This window comes from Natrix helvetica (genome assembly GCF_964273705.1).
Source record: "Natrix helvetica genome assembly, chromosome: 7".
NCBI classification, from domain to species: Eukaryota; Metazoa; Chordata; class Lepidosauria; order Squamata; family Natricidae; genus Natrix; species Natrix helvetica.
Window position 1 is genome coordinate 65,427,387 of NC_138558.1, and position 13,565 is coordinate 65,440,951.

General features: G+C 42.8%; 1 protein-coding gene and 1 pseudogene across 2 annotated transcripts in view; one reads left to right on the forward strand and one right to left on the reverse strand.

Annotated features, from left to right (window-relative positions):
- The window catches only part of SCFD2 (sec1 family domain containing 2), a 166,976-nt gene that overhangs the window by 146,486 nt on the left and 6,925 nt on the right, over positions 1-13,565 (forward strand). The window contains exon 8 of the mRNA XM_081959298.1: positions 10,538-10,657. Coding sequence (XP_081815424.1) covers positions 10,538-10,657 — 120 coding nt within the window. The remainder of the gene's footprint in view (positions 1-10,537; positions 10,658-13,565) is intronic.
- LOC309395759 (DLA class II histocompatibility antigen, DR-1 beta chain-like) lies at positions 9,468-10,222 on the reverse strand (annotated as a pseudogene). The gene has a single exon. The product of its transcript is annotated as a DLA class II histocompatibility antigen, DR-1 beta chain-like (transcript).

The window sequence follows — 13,565 nt, forward strand, 5'->3', positions numbered from 1 at the left end:
TGGCTCCCTCTCGCCTGTCAGCTCCACAATTGATAGGGCTTTTGGTGAGGACAGGTAGAGGAAAAAGGATGCCACGCTAGGAGGAAACTCTATGGTGGGGGAATCACACTTCCGGTCGGCTCCAGAATTAGGGCTTTTGTGGCTCTTTCAGTGTTTAAGGTTGCCGACCCCTGGTCTAGTGGTTAAAGCATCAGGCTAGAAATCAGGAGACCATGAGTTCTAGTCCAGCCTTAAGCACAAAGCCAGCTGAGTAACCTCGGACCAATCTTAGCACTAGGAAAGAGGCAATGGAAGGCCACTTCTGAAATACTTCACCAAGAAAACTGCAGGGAATTGTCCAGCCAGTCACCAGAGTCAAAAACACGCTTGACATCCGTTCCCCGCCCCTCCCCCTCCTAAAAAACCCTTTAATGAAGAGCAGAGATGGAGTAAGAGTGCCGTGGGATGGGAGGAGTGTCCAAAAAGTCAAGATGACAGCTGTGTCTGCCACTGAAGCCTCAGCCTTATTACATGGTACACATTTCAAAGTTGCAGAGCTTCGGTTACATGGCCATGAAGCATGCGTGCCAGTGGCAATGCCGGAATCTGGAAGAGTTGGTCTTCTGTTTTCCGGCATGAGCATGCGCACTAGCCAGCTGATCATTGCACACGCATGTGTGCTAGTAACTGGAAGACTAGCATGCAAGTGCCAAAAAATAGAAGTTCATTTTCCAGTGCGCACATGTCCCCTGGGCAGCTCCTCTTCTAGGTTACATCCTAGACCAGCGTGCATATTCCCTTTTCGGCACTTGGTGCCGCAAAGGTTCACCATCACTCTTCTATACCTTAAATCAGGGGTGTCCAAACTTGGGAACTTTAAGACTTGTGGACTTCAACTCCCAGAATTCCCCAGCTGGCTGGGGAATTCTGGGAGTTGAAGTCCACAAGTCTTAAAGTTCCCAAGTTTGGAGACCAGCATGGCTGGCTGGGGAATTCTGGGAGTTGGAGTCCACAAGTCTTAAAGTTCCTAAGTTTGGACACCCCTGTCTTAAATCTACATTCTAAACGTGTTGGCTGCCAATTATGTTTCTCAACCAGTAATAGAAATATTATATACCTTCATGCTGCTTCACGTTTCATGGATCAGTTGGGCTCCTAACTGGAAGTTCTCTTCTATCCACTGTCTTTCAGGGTCCTTCTTTTTGTCTTATCCTAATGTAAATACAGATTAAATGATGTTCACAAGTACATTTTTCATACGTTGTAATTAGAATTCTCAAAAATAGCTCGCCTTGAACCATTTTACAGGTTCATAATTTCCAATTGTGTTATTTCTATTTGAAAATGGCAAATCGCCATTTTTTTTGAGCCAGGGAAAATACGCTTCACAATGAATAGCTTTTTACTTCTCTTGTGGCTTGATGAGAGCCCTCTTCTTCATTGCTCCCTTCCTTGAAGTTTTGAAATCAGAAGCCCATCCAGATACAGTATGATTCCTCAGCTTTTCAGCAGAAATAATTTGTGTTGACTGACATGCATAAGTATATATATTCACATGCTGGAGGGTGATATTGAAATATCGGAAGCAGAAACTGTGAATGGGTTTAGAAAGAGTTTCCGAATAATGAAATTACTTTTTCATTTTTAAATATGCCACCCACACCCAAATGCCTCTGTGTGTGTATTTGTCTCTGTCTCTGCATCACTTTGGATTTAAAGGGGAAATGCTTTGGATGGGAGTGGGGGGGGGGGACTCATGTCTTTAAAGCAGATGCATCTGGGGTGGTGTTGCTACCCTCTACAGCAGGGGTGTCCAAACTTGGGAACTTTAAGACTTGTGGACTTCAACTCCCAGAATTCCCCAGCCAGCTATGCTGGCTGGGGAATTCTGGGAGTTGAAGTCCACAAGTCTTAAAGTTCTCAAGTTTGGACACCCCTGCTCTACAGCTACAATGTGAACCTGTGAGGGAAAAATATCCAATTTGGGACCCATCCATGTGCATTCTCTTTTTCAAAGGCACTGTGCAGCTCACATGCAGACTTATAGAACAAAAATATTAAAAGCCTGGATAAAAATGAAATGTAATCTGTAATCATCTTCTGTAATCGCTAGGGGGCGCTCTCAGTTCCGAGAACAATCTGTACCATGTTATCTAAGCCTGCCTTGGATTAGACTCTCTCTGCCAGGCGTCCATGACAGGAGTTGCAAAAGATTCCTTTCTTATCAACAAACTCAGCATCGTAGCCACTGGGCCACCACGTCCCATCTAGCTGGTGTATAAAATCTTTTTTTATGGTCCCTTCACTCTCACAGAGGGATGCACTCAATCATGTTCCTTATCCAATGTAAGATTCTGCAGAGAGAGAGAGAAATCGTCCCTTTTTCTTCTTTAACCTCTCCCTTCTTCCTTAGTTACTATCATTGCCAGCCATCACAGGGGGATGTGAAAGAGCTAGAATTACTCAGTAATTGCTCGTGTGTATAAAACCTTCAGCACAAAACGCCATTCCTGTGTTTGAACCACACAGGCTGGCTATGTAAGTTTTCTAGTCTTATAATGGATTTGCAGAAATGTTTTTCCCATTAGGAGACACATACTTTCCTAAATCAAGCCCACATGACATTCAAAATTGGTATCTGTAATGTCTGTCTGTTTGTCTGTCTGTCTATATCTACCTATCTATTTTCTACCTACCTATCTATCATCTATCTTTATCTGTCTGTCTGTCTATCTATCATCTATCTATCTATCTATCTATCTATCTATCTATCTATCTATCTATCCATCCATCCATCCATCCATCCATCCATCCATCTATATATCTATATATCTATCTCTCTATCATCTATGTCTATCTACCTATCTACCTACTTATCATCTATCTATAACTACCTACCTACCTCTATCTACCTACCTGTCTACCTATCAACTACCTACCTATCTATCATCTATCTATCTACCTCCCTCCCTACCTGCCTAACTAGCTAGGTATCATCTATCTATATCTATCATTTGTTTATGTGAGCAGACCTAGAAAATTATTCGTTAGTGGTTTGTAATATCTGAAAATAAGGAATATGGAAGATCTCTTATTCGTAGTTCCATATTTGTGCATATCAAATAAATAAGGGGGTATTTTAACATAACAATAACAGAATAACAGAGTTGGAAGGTGTTGGAGGTCTTCTAGTCCAACCCCTTGCACCAGCAGGAGAGCTTATACCATTCTGAACAAATGGCTACACACACACACACACATACACACACACACACTCCTCATAGTGATATCAGAAGAAAAGATGGGGAAAGTGTACAATCCCCAAACTCACTAGATTAAACTATGGTTAGCCTTACATCTGATCAGTCTATATCAGGAGATGAAGTTGCTTCAGTAACATATTCCAGATGGCATCTGCTAACATTTCTCTTTTCACTCGGTTTTAAAGGAAATTTAATTTATTAAGTGTATTTTCACAACTAACAAGATAATATTGAATCATGAGATTTTCTAATTCAGTGGTGGGGGTTATAACTGTATCAATCAATTAATCAATCAAATATTTATTTTAGCATAGAGCAGAATAGACCATATGTGTAGACAGCTTTTGAGCATAATGCTAGAAACAAGAAACAGCCATAATTAACACACACACACACACACACACACACACACACACACACACACACATGTATATATGCCACAGTGGTGCAGTGGTTAGAATGCAGTACTGCAGGCTATTTCTTCTGACTACCGGCTGTCTGTAATTTGCCAGTTACAATCTCAGCAGGCTCAAGGTTGACTCGTCCTTCCATCCTTCCCAGGTCGGTAAAATGAGGACCTGGATTGTTGGGGGCAAGAGGCTGACTCTGTAAACTGCTTAGAGTGGCCTGTAAAGCACCAAGTCTAAGTGCTATTGCTTTATGCAAACACGTACATGTACATATTCTATCTATTTCACCATCTTACACTATACCAGCATGGGAGATTGTAGCCTACAATTTTTAACGATGAGAGCTTCATCCTGCAGTTTATTGATTCAGGATAAGAAGAATGTTGCACAGAAGCCAGCTGATTATTTATCAGCCCACACAGGACCAGCTTGGTAGATTAGAAACCATAAGGAGGAGGAGGAGGAGGAGAAGAAGAAGAAGAAGAAGAAGAAGAAGAAGAAGAAGAAGAAGAAGAAGAAGAAGAAGAAGAAGAAGAAGAAGAAGAAGAAGAAGAAGAAGAAGAAGAAGAAGAAGAAGAAGAAGAAGAAGAAGAATCACATTATTAAAGATATTTATGACAAATGTCAAATGGAAACTCAACCTTAAATGATGTACAAACAAGAGCAGTAGTGAATGCCCAACGCTATCAGTAAAATCACTGTTGGAAACAGAATTTAGATAGAATTGGGTGTGATCGGAGAAGTCTGTTCTAAAGCTGCAGAGCTTTCTGTTCTGTATCGAAGCTTGTAGCTATTTCCAGATTCACTGCGCTTTAATTCTGACATTCCTCCAAGGAACCGAACCCACAATAGGTAGTTACATCTCCACACATGCATCCAAGTATTGCTTGCTCACTGCCAGGAGTTCAATCCTGACTGGCTCATGGTTGACTCAACCTTTTATCAGCCGAGGTCGACAAAATGAGGACTCGAACTGTTGAGGCTGATATTGTAAACTGCCCAGATTGTGGTGTGAAGCACTATGAGGCAATATACCAATAGCAACACTTAGACTTATATACCACTTCATAGTCCTTGTATAGCCCTCCCTAAGCAGTTTACAGAATCAGCATGTCGCCCCCAACAATCTGGGTCCTCATTTTACCGATCTTGGAAGGCTGAGTCAACCTTACTTGAGTTATCCTTGATTGAGGATATTTCTGTCTTCAGAAATTCTTGTTAGACTAAGGAAGAATCTTACTTTCTATACAGGTGGGTAGCTAAGAACCTGAGATTTCTTCCCATTGTAATTTTGAACAGGACCCCTTTTACGGACCTCTTAGGAATGGGGTGAGGTCCACGCTAGGCAGTTTAAGGTTAAAGTTATGGGGGTTAGAGGATGTAACAATGGAATCAGGTAGAGCATTCCAGGCATTGACCACTCTGTTGCTGAAGTCGTATTTTCTGTAATTGAGTTTGGAGCGGTTTACCTTGAGTTTGTATCGATTGTTTGCCCGTGTATTATTGAGGTTGAAGCCGAAGTAGTCGTTGACAGGTAGGATGTTGTAGCAGACAATTTTGTGTACTACACTTAGGTCAGACCGTAGGAAGCGTAGTTTTAGGTTGTCCAAGCCCAAAATTTCAAGCCTGGTGGCATAAGGTCTTCTGTTGTGAGCAGAGGAGTGGAGGGCTCTTCTTGTGAAATACCTGTGGACCCACTCAATTGTGTTAATGTCCGAAATACAGTGTGGATTCCAGGCAGTTGAGCTCTATTTGAGAATTGGTCTGGCAAAGGTTTTATATGCCCTAGTTTGCAGTATAATGTTACCGGAGAGGAAGCTTCGCAAAATTAGGTTAACAACTCTTAATGCCTTTTGGCAATTTTAAGATTGGCAATTTAAGAAAATACTATATGCCATTGGTGGGGAAATGACCCATTTTTTTAAAAAAAAAATCTAGAATCTTCATTTGGATTCAGAAGCCTCTAACTTCCATTTAGTATGTAGGTCAAAGGAGGAATCCTGGATCTAAATTAAGAGCAATCCATTAACCTAACTAGGACATGTTTCTGAGTTTCTTAGTTTTGGAATGCAAATTTGCAGCTGGGCATATGATCCCGAAAGTTATTTTAAAAAAATAAGATTTAAATAGTTACATCCTTGTAATGTTTGATATCAACTTCAAATGCACCTCTAGAGATTGGGTTTTTTTCGTAATTTACTGCCCAGAGAAAAAAATGGTAATAAGAGTACAAAATCACAAAAGATGTTGTAGTGATACTAGTCTACAAGTATTAACATTATCCCAAGTACATGTATCTTGATTTTGTGCATACTCAGCACAGAAACAGATAGATAGATAGATAGATAGATAGATAGATAGATAGATAGATAGATAGACAGACAGACAGACAGACAGACAGACAGACAGACAGACAGACAGACAGACAGACAGACAGACGTGTAACTTACTTATAAAGAAATGCTTTTTCAATATAAAGAATGCAAATGTCATCAGTGGATGGATTACATGGAGTCATTTTTGTTGCCTGCTTGTGCACACATGCGCAGCGGGCGAGGCACATGCGAGGGGGTGGGGGAACGCAGGGGGTCGCATGCGCATTGCATTATGGGTGCAGGCACTTGGGGGTGCTGTTGCACACGCACCCTTTCGGCACGTGACAACCAAAAGGTTTAGCCATCACTGCCCTACAACTTCTGAAGGCAAGCTGAAAACCTTTGAAAGAGTGCAGAGAAGAATGATAAAGACGATAATGGTTGTCCAATCCACTTAACCCCAGGTTACTTCACTCCTTGATTAGTTTCCATCCATTGTTTCTTGTCTTGCCTTCTGGTGCTGTGTGGAATGTGTGTTCCAAGTTATGTGTGCGTTAGGTCTCAGGCAGAAGCACGAGGATGTGATGAAACACATTTGTTGTTTGGTTAGAATGCAAATCAAGGATTAACTGGCCATTTCCTCGTGAGGAAGGAGTCCAGGAAGCTAAAAGAATGTCTGGAGGCAGACAATTAAGGGACTAGAGATGTAGTAGAAGCTGGTACAGAGTAAAAAAAGGGTGGGGGATATAATTTTGGGCTACAAAATCTGGTGGCCATATTCCAAGTGGTCACCATATGGTAGTACAGGGTTATAGATGTTTGTCATCTCTCTCTTTTGGTGGTCCTGGGATATTTGCAGCCATTTCTAGTAGCTGCATGTAAGCCCTTTTATACAGTCATTTTATGATTAAACAGAGGGAAGGAAAGATGTTGTTGACTGATTTCTTTCAAGTGAAATAAATAATACGTTTTATTTGTTCATACAGTGTGTTCAAATGCCTAATTATTCATAATCTTCTGACTTCCCAAGAGAAAGAATAGGTATGGGATAAGAAAGGAGGTGCTGTTGTGACCTGCCAGTGGCCAGCAGAGCTGGAAACAAATTCGGACAGTGAGGATGTTGGGGAGGAAGATGGGCCAGTCCTGGAGTCTGGGAAAGGCTCTGATGAGGGCTCTGCGTCAGTGGCAGAGAGGGGGCCAGAGATGTATGTCAGAGGCAGACATCAGTGAGGCAGACAAACAGCTGGAGCCTGTTCCCAGTGTGTGCATGCGCAGAGCTGCTAGACGAAGGGTACAGCTAAAGGATAGGGGTCGACTTGGGAGTAAGGCCACAGCACAGAGCTTAAGCCAACATTTAGATGAGTGAATTTGTATGATTCATGAAGAATATCTTGATAGGACACATTTCCCCTCACTACAACTGTTCATGTTTTCAGATATATAACCACCGAGAGAGACTTGTTCTATTGCAGAAGGATATTTATGGAAAGGATGAATGAATACATAAAAGACATCTAAGAAATTCAGTGTGTGAAGAAGCCTATTTGTATCCATGGGACACTGGGAGACTGCTCAGCCCTGTTATGTTCACCATTCCATCCAATTTACATGAAGACCTACTTCATGTAGGCATCAGAGGGCAAATTATGAGAAAAAGAACTTTCTATCATGGCCCACCAGCTGCCAGCGGATCTGGCAGCAGTTTCTGACAGTGAGGAGGTTGGGGAGGAACATGGGCCAGTCCTGGAGTCTGGGGAAGGCTCTGATGAGGACTCTGTGTCGGAGGCAGAGAGGGGGCCAGAGCCGTATGCCAGTTATCAGCTGCTTTCACAGTCAGTAGACGAACAGCTGGAGCCTGTTCCCAGTGTGCACATGCGCAGAGTTGCCAGACAAAGGGAACAGCTAAAGAACAGGGGTTGACTTGGGAGTAAGGCCACAGGTGGAGGATGAATGGCCCCTCCCAGAGGAAATAAAAGAGGAGCGAAAGAGGACTGGACTTTGCAGGAGACAATTAGTTCACTTAATTGGTTCGTGACTCTCAGAGACTCCTTGCCAAGTTTGGCAGAGATCGGCCTGTCAGCTCTCCAAGCCAGATAAGGTCTGTGGCTGTAAATCCTCCCTTGAAAGACTTGGCTGGATGAGAATGAGCAGAATTCACAGTCAATTAATAAAAGGGGTTTTTGTCGGGACAAGGAGTTTGATTCCTGCTCTTGGGAAGCCTCGGTCAGAACAGATGACACCAACTTGAAACCGATACTTCAAAGTCAAATAGGTTTGATATGTATCATTCTGAGGGGATGACTGAGAGTTTTTAAAATATAGGTATTTGGCCTCAAAATGAATGCGTAAGGGATTATGACACTTCTAATGAGCCCAATTTTGCTGCAAAGGCAAGGATAGGTCTTTTTAATCATTTTGCCTTTTTTCTGAATCTTGAGTTTATGAGAAGGTTTGAAGAGTTTTTTTTTCCCCTCTTGACCTGGAAAGGCTGAACAATGCCAGAATAAAACGATCTCATCTGTAAAATGGGTTAATTGGCACATTTTTGAAATATCAACAATACGCTAACAAAAAAATAACCCCACCTTGTCTGTAATTAAATTTTTCTCTTTGTCATGCTTTTGCACAGACAAGCCCTTTAAAATCAATAATGTAGGTCTGTATTGGATTTCAACCGGTGTGTTTTAGCACATTATCATCTTTTAATAAACATTGTAAATAGGTCACAGTTATTCCCACTTTAGAAATGAGAGCAGTTGTTGCTTATGATCTTATCAGAAATGCAACAAATCTATATCTGAGCTGGTTTCCTGCGGCCGGATCTAACATAATTGTCCTCTGAACCCACTTTAATTCTGGCACATATTTTTTATATAACTTTATTAAGATTTTGATTCTGCTCCCATGAGCTTAGTGTTCTCTGTCAAAATTTGAGAAAAAGCAGTCCAAACTACAAGCTCAAACCTATTTACATGGAAATATTAGCAGCAAAGTTAATAGTATTAGGCAGTATTATTAGTAATAGGCAACAATATTATTATTATTAGGTGTATTTAGTTTTAGATTGCTCTATAGCTTTATAGCAAGACAATATTAGTGTTCTTTTTTAAAAAAAATCAATATTTTGCAGCAGCTGTAATGCAGAAATATTATACTGTATGCAAATCAGAAAGTCTTTGGATAAAACCATCATATTTTTCACTGAAGAAAGTTGAACAAGCAGCAGGTCAACAAGCAAACCACATTTACTTTCTTTTGTTATTTACTTTTCATCAGCATGCTGGAGAAGAATTAAAATGAGTTAACGATTAAGAATAGCATCCTTCTCCTATAGATCTTGCCCGCAATCTTAGGACGAAGGCTGCAAAATTAGCAGTGACAGAGAGAGGAAAGTAAATAGCAGAGTAAAACATTTTGGGCTATTAAAAGAATAGCCTTGGTTCCCTTCCTCCCCTCTATCTGAAGTTTATTCTTTTATAACAAAGCAAAGGGAAGGGAAGTGATTCGGAGGAAGAGTGATGTCGATGAAGCTGCTGTGGGTTCAAAGTGAGGAGAGATGAGGGGGCTAGAGTGACAGGTCGGCCCAGCATCTCTGGGGACAGTCCAGATGGTCTCTATCCCTCCCTCACAAGAAATAGAGCCCTGAAAAGAAGCTGGGGGGAGGCTTAGCAGGAGAAGGTCCAGGATGCCATTCTCCTCTTCTCCCCAACCTGTCACCTTCACCCTTCATTTTTCACAGGTTGCAAACCGGACAAAGAGTCATCAGCTACTGAAGAAAAAAAATCATTTTGCATCAGAGAGCAGGATTAATTCATTTGTGCTGCAGGTGGTTGGGTGGGAGTTGCTTTCTTGCTCTTCAGGTAGGAGAAGAGTCCCACAGCCAGGAAGGCCACTCCTATCACGGCCCCCATTATCCCCATCCAGAGTTTGCTCCTGGCAGAGTTGGAGGAATGGAGTTCCCACTGGACGGTGATGGGGGCCTCTAGGCTGGTGTGCTCCACCTTGCAAGTGTAGTCGTCCCCCCACTGGGGTTGGGTCTCCAGCATCACCTGGAGCTGGTAGGTCCAGTCTCCGTTCTGGAGCTCCTCCCCAAAGGCCATGCCCTCCTTCTCCAGCTGCCCATTTTTCAGCCACTGGACCTCGATCTCCATGGGGTAAAAGCCCATCACGGTGCAGAGGAGGATGGTGTTGAGGGAAGCGGGTCCATCTTGGTGGGTGAGATGGTGACAGTGGGCTTGGCTCTCTGGCCGATCAGTCATTGCTCTGTCTTGGCTGCCTCATAGCTGGCCACCTTGTAGGCCTGCCAGCAGAAGCGATCTACTTCCAGAATAGCCTTGTTTTGAAAACCTTGCCTAGTAATTATAGCAGTCAAGAATTATCTTGAACAGAGGGAACATGGTGGTAGCGATGGGGTGGAGACTTTAGTTCATCTTCCCTGCTCCCCATCTCTCTGTTTTAAAAGGGAGATGTTGCTTTCAGTTCTTTTTTGAAGTCCCCACCTGGTCAGAAAAGATGCTTTTGTAGGGTGAAAGATCAGATTCCATAACCATTTATTCCCTTTCTTGATCAGGTGAGCCGACCCCACCCAAGTGATCATCCTATACTGGTTATCTTCATGGTCGGTGGTATAACAGTATCTGAAGTTCGAATGATAAAGGAACTTGTAGCGGCGCACAAGCCTGGAGTAGAGGTATGGAATATATAATATAGTAATACTGTCAGCATTCCAAATGCCATCCAGAATTAAATCAGAGTCCAAGACAGAGCTTTCCTCAAAGTTCCAATTTAATAAGAGAGACATGTTGGTACATCTGTGGAAAACCCGAATGTGAAAGCTTCCTGGGTTTTCCACCCAGTTGAAAGTTCAAGACCTTGCCCCCACACCCACAAGTTCATCACATGGTCCAATCTTCCATTGCCACGCTGGCATCTCCACCCATCCACTTCTGGTCAGGTGCAGAGGTGCAGAGACAAAGGGTGACCTTGGGTTTCTAGAAAGGAATGTTTTATTTTGACAATAACATTCTACTCCTTACTATTCCCCCTCCCAATTCCCCACTAATGAAACAGCCTAGTAAAGAAAGAGAGAGAGAGTGTGTGGCAGGCGAAAGATCCTAAAAGGAATATGACTGCAGGCCTGACAAATACATAATAAAAGCACTGGCACGAATAAGGACAATTTGCTGTAGACCAGGGGTGTCAAACTCAATTTCATTGAGGGCCACATCAGGGTTGTGTTTGACCTGGGGGGGGGAAGCGGGGGCTAGGGAGGTCATGGCTAGCTCAATGTCACTCACGTTGGGGGAACCTGTGATGGCCCAAGCGCTCTCCGAGCGAAAACAGGCTCCCGAGCTCCGCTTTCGGCTGCAACGGCTTCCTGCAACCCTCTCCCAGCAAAAACTGAGCTCCATTTTCAGCTGTGACGACCTCCTACAACCCTCTGCCAGCAAAAACGAGCTCCATTATCGCTGGCAGAGGCACCATGGGCCGGTCCTTTGCTGATTCCAGGGCGGCCCTGCGGGCCAGATCTGAAAACCCCGGGGGCCGGATGCGGCCCACGGGCCTTGAGTTGGACACCCCTGCTCTAGACAATCCAATTGTACTGTTGCCAGGTAGAGGAAGATTGAAGGGATTAAGAAAGAGTCAGGGCAATGCCCACTTCATTTGGATGGGTAATGAGGAGATCAGAAGGGAAGTGTTTTCGGTAATAGTGGAAAGCCTGCAGTGTAATTCAGCTTCCTTGTGAGACTTTCAAGGACGTTTTTTGAAGCTAACCTTCACCGCAGAAGTTCAAAATCCTGTAAGATTAATATAGGAAGACACCGGTTATCAGATTTGGAAGACAAGTAATTCATGAAACCTCCTGAAGGGAAGAGTCTAAAGCAGGGGTGTCCAAACTTGGGAACTTTAAGACTTGTGGACTTCAACTCCCAGAATTCCCCAGCCAGCATGGCTGGCTGGGGAATTCTGGGAGTTGAAGTCCACAAGTCTTAAAGTTCTCGAGTTTGGACACCTCTGGTCTAAAGTCATTAAAGTCTATTAAGGCTTTTGAACTCTTTGGAACTTATTCATCTGCCCTCAGGAACTTGTGAGCTGGACAGTTTCTGGAGAATTCAAGTCAGCATTGTGATGCTGTTTTTCGGGCTTCTGGGTGTGGATTGTCCACCATTTTTCTCATATATTTTATATACGTAGGTATAAAGGTAAAGGTAAAGGTTCCCCTCGCACATATATGCTAGTTGTTCCCGACTCTAGGTGGCGGTGCTCATCTCCATTTCAGAGCCGAAGAGCCAGCGCTGTCCAAAGACGTCTCTGGTCGTGTGGCTGGCATGACTAAACGCCAAAGGCGCATGGAACGCTGTTACCTTCCCACCAAAGGTGGTCCCTATTTTTCTACTTGCATTTTTTTTCACATGCTTTCTAACTGCTAGGTTGGGACAAGTAACAGGAGCTCACTCTGTTACGCGGCACTAGGGATTCGAACTGCCAACCTTTCTGATCGACAAGCTCAGCGTCTTAGCCATTGAGCCAACTTAAGATATAAATATATAAGCAGCCAAAAAAGCTAATACAATCCTGGGTTGTATAAACAGAGGCATAGAATCACAATCATGTGAAGTACTAGTACCACTTTATAAAACCCTAGTAAAACCACACCTGGAATACCGTAACCAATTTTGGTCACCATACTACAAAAAAGATGTTGAGACTTTGGAAAAAGTTAAAAGAAGAGTGACTTAGATGATCAAAGGCCCTAAGGACTAAACCATATGAAGAACGGCTGAAGATTTGGGTCTGGCTAGACTAAAGAAAAGAAGAATTAGGGGTATTCCAGTATTTGAGGGGCTGCCCCAAAGAAGAGGGGGTCAAATTATTCTCCAAAGCACCTGTAGGCAAGACAAGAAACAATGGTTGGAAACGGATCAAAGAGAGAAGCAACCTGGAGTTAAGGAGAAACTTCCTAACAGGGAGGACAGTTAACCAGTGGAACAGAAGTTGCCTCCAGAAATTGTGGGTGCTTCATCACTAGAGGTTTTTAAGAAGAGACCGGACAGTCACTTGTCTGAGATGGTGTAGGTTCTCCTGCTTGAGTAGGGGGCTGGATTAGAAGACCTTCAAGGTCCCTTCCAACCCATTCTGTACTATTCTGTTCTGCTATGCTATACTCTGTTCTGTTCAATTCTATATTCTGTTCTGTTCTACTCCATTTCTTTTCTGTTCTATTTCTATTCTATTTGTAAAGACATCATTGCATATATTTATATATTTATTTTATTTTTATTTATTAATTTTAATTTGTCAACAAGTACAAGGAAACAAGTAGGAAAAACACATGGAAAAAATGGCCCAAATAAATGGATAAAAATAAGCAAAACATAGCCATAAACACATAAAAAAGAGTACATATAAATGAGATAGTAGGACAGGGATGGTAGGCACACTGGTGTGCTTATGCACGTGTGTGTGTGTGTGTGTGTATACATATATATGCTGGTCTTGTTGTATTTGGGTCTTTTCCCGTGTAAGATTGAGATTGTCTTGGCAACGTTTCGGCAAGGTCTCACTCACCATCTTCGGGCTGGTGTTTTTGGCTTAAA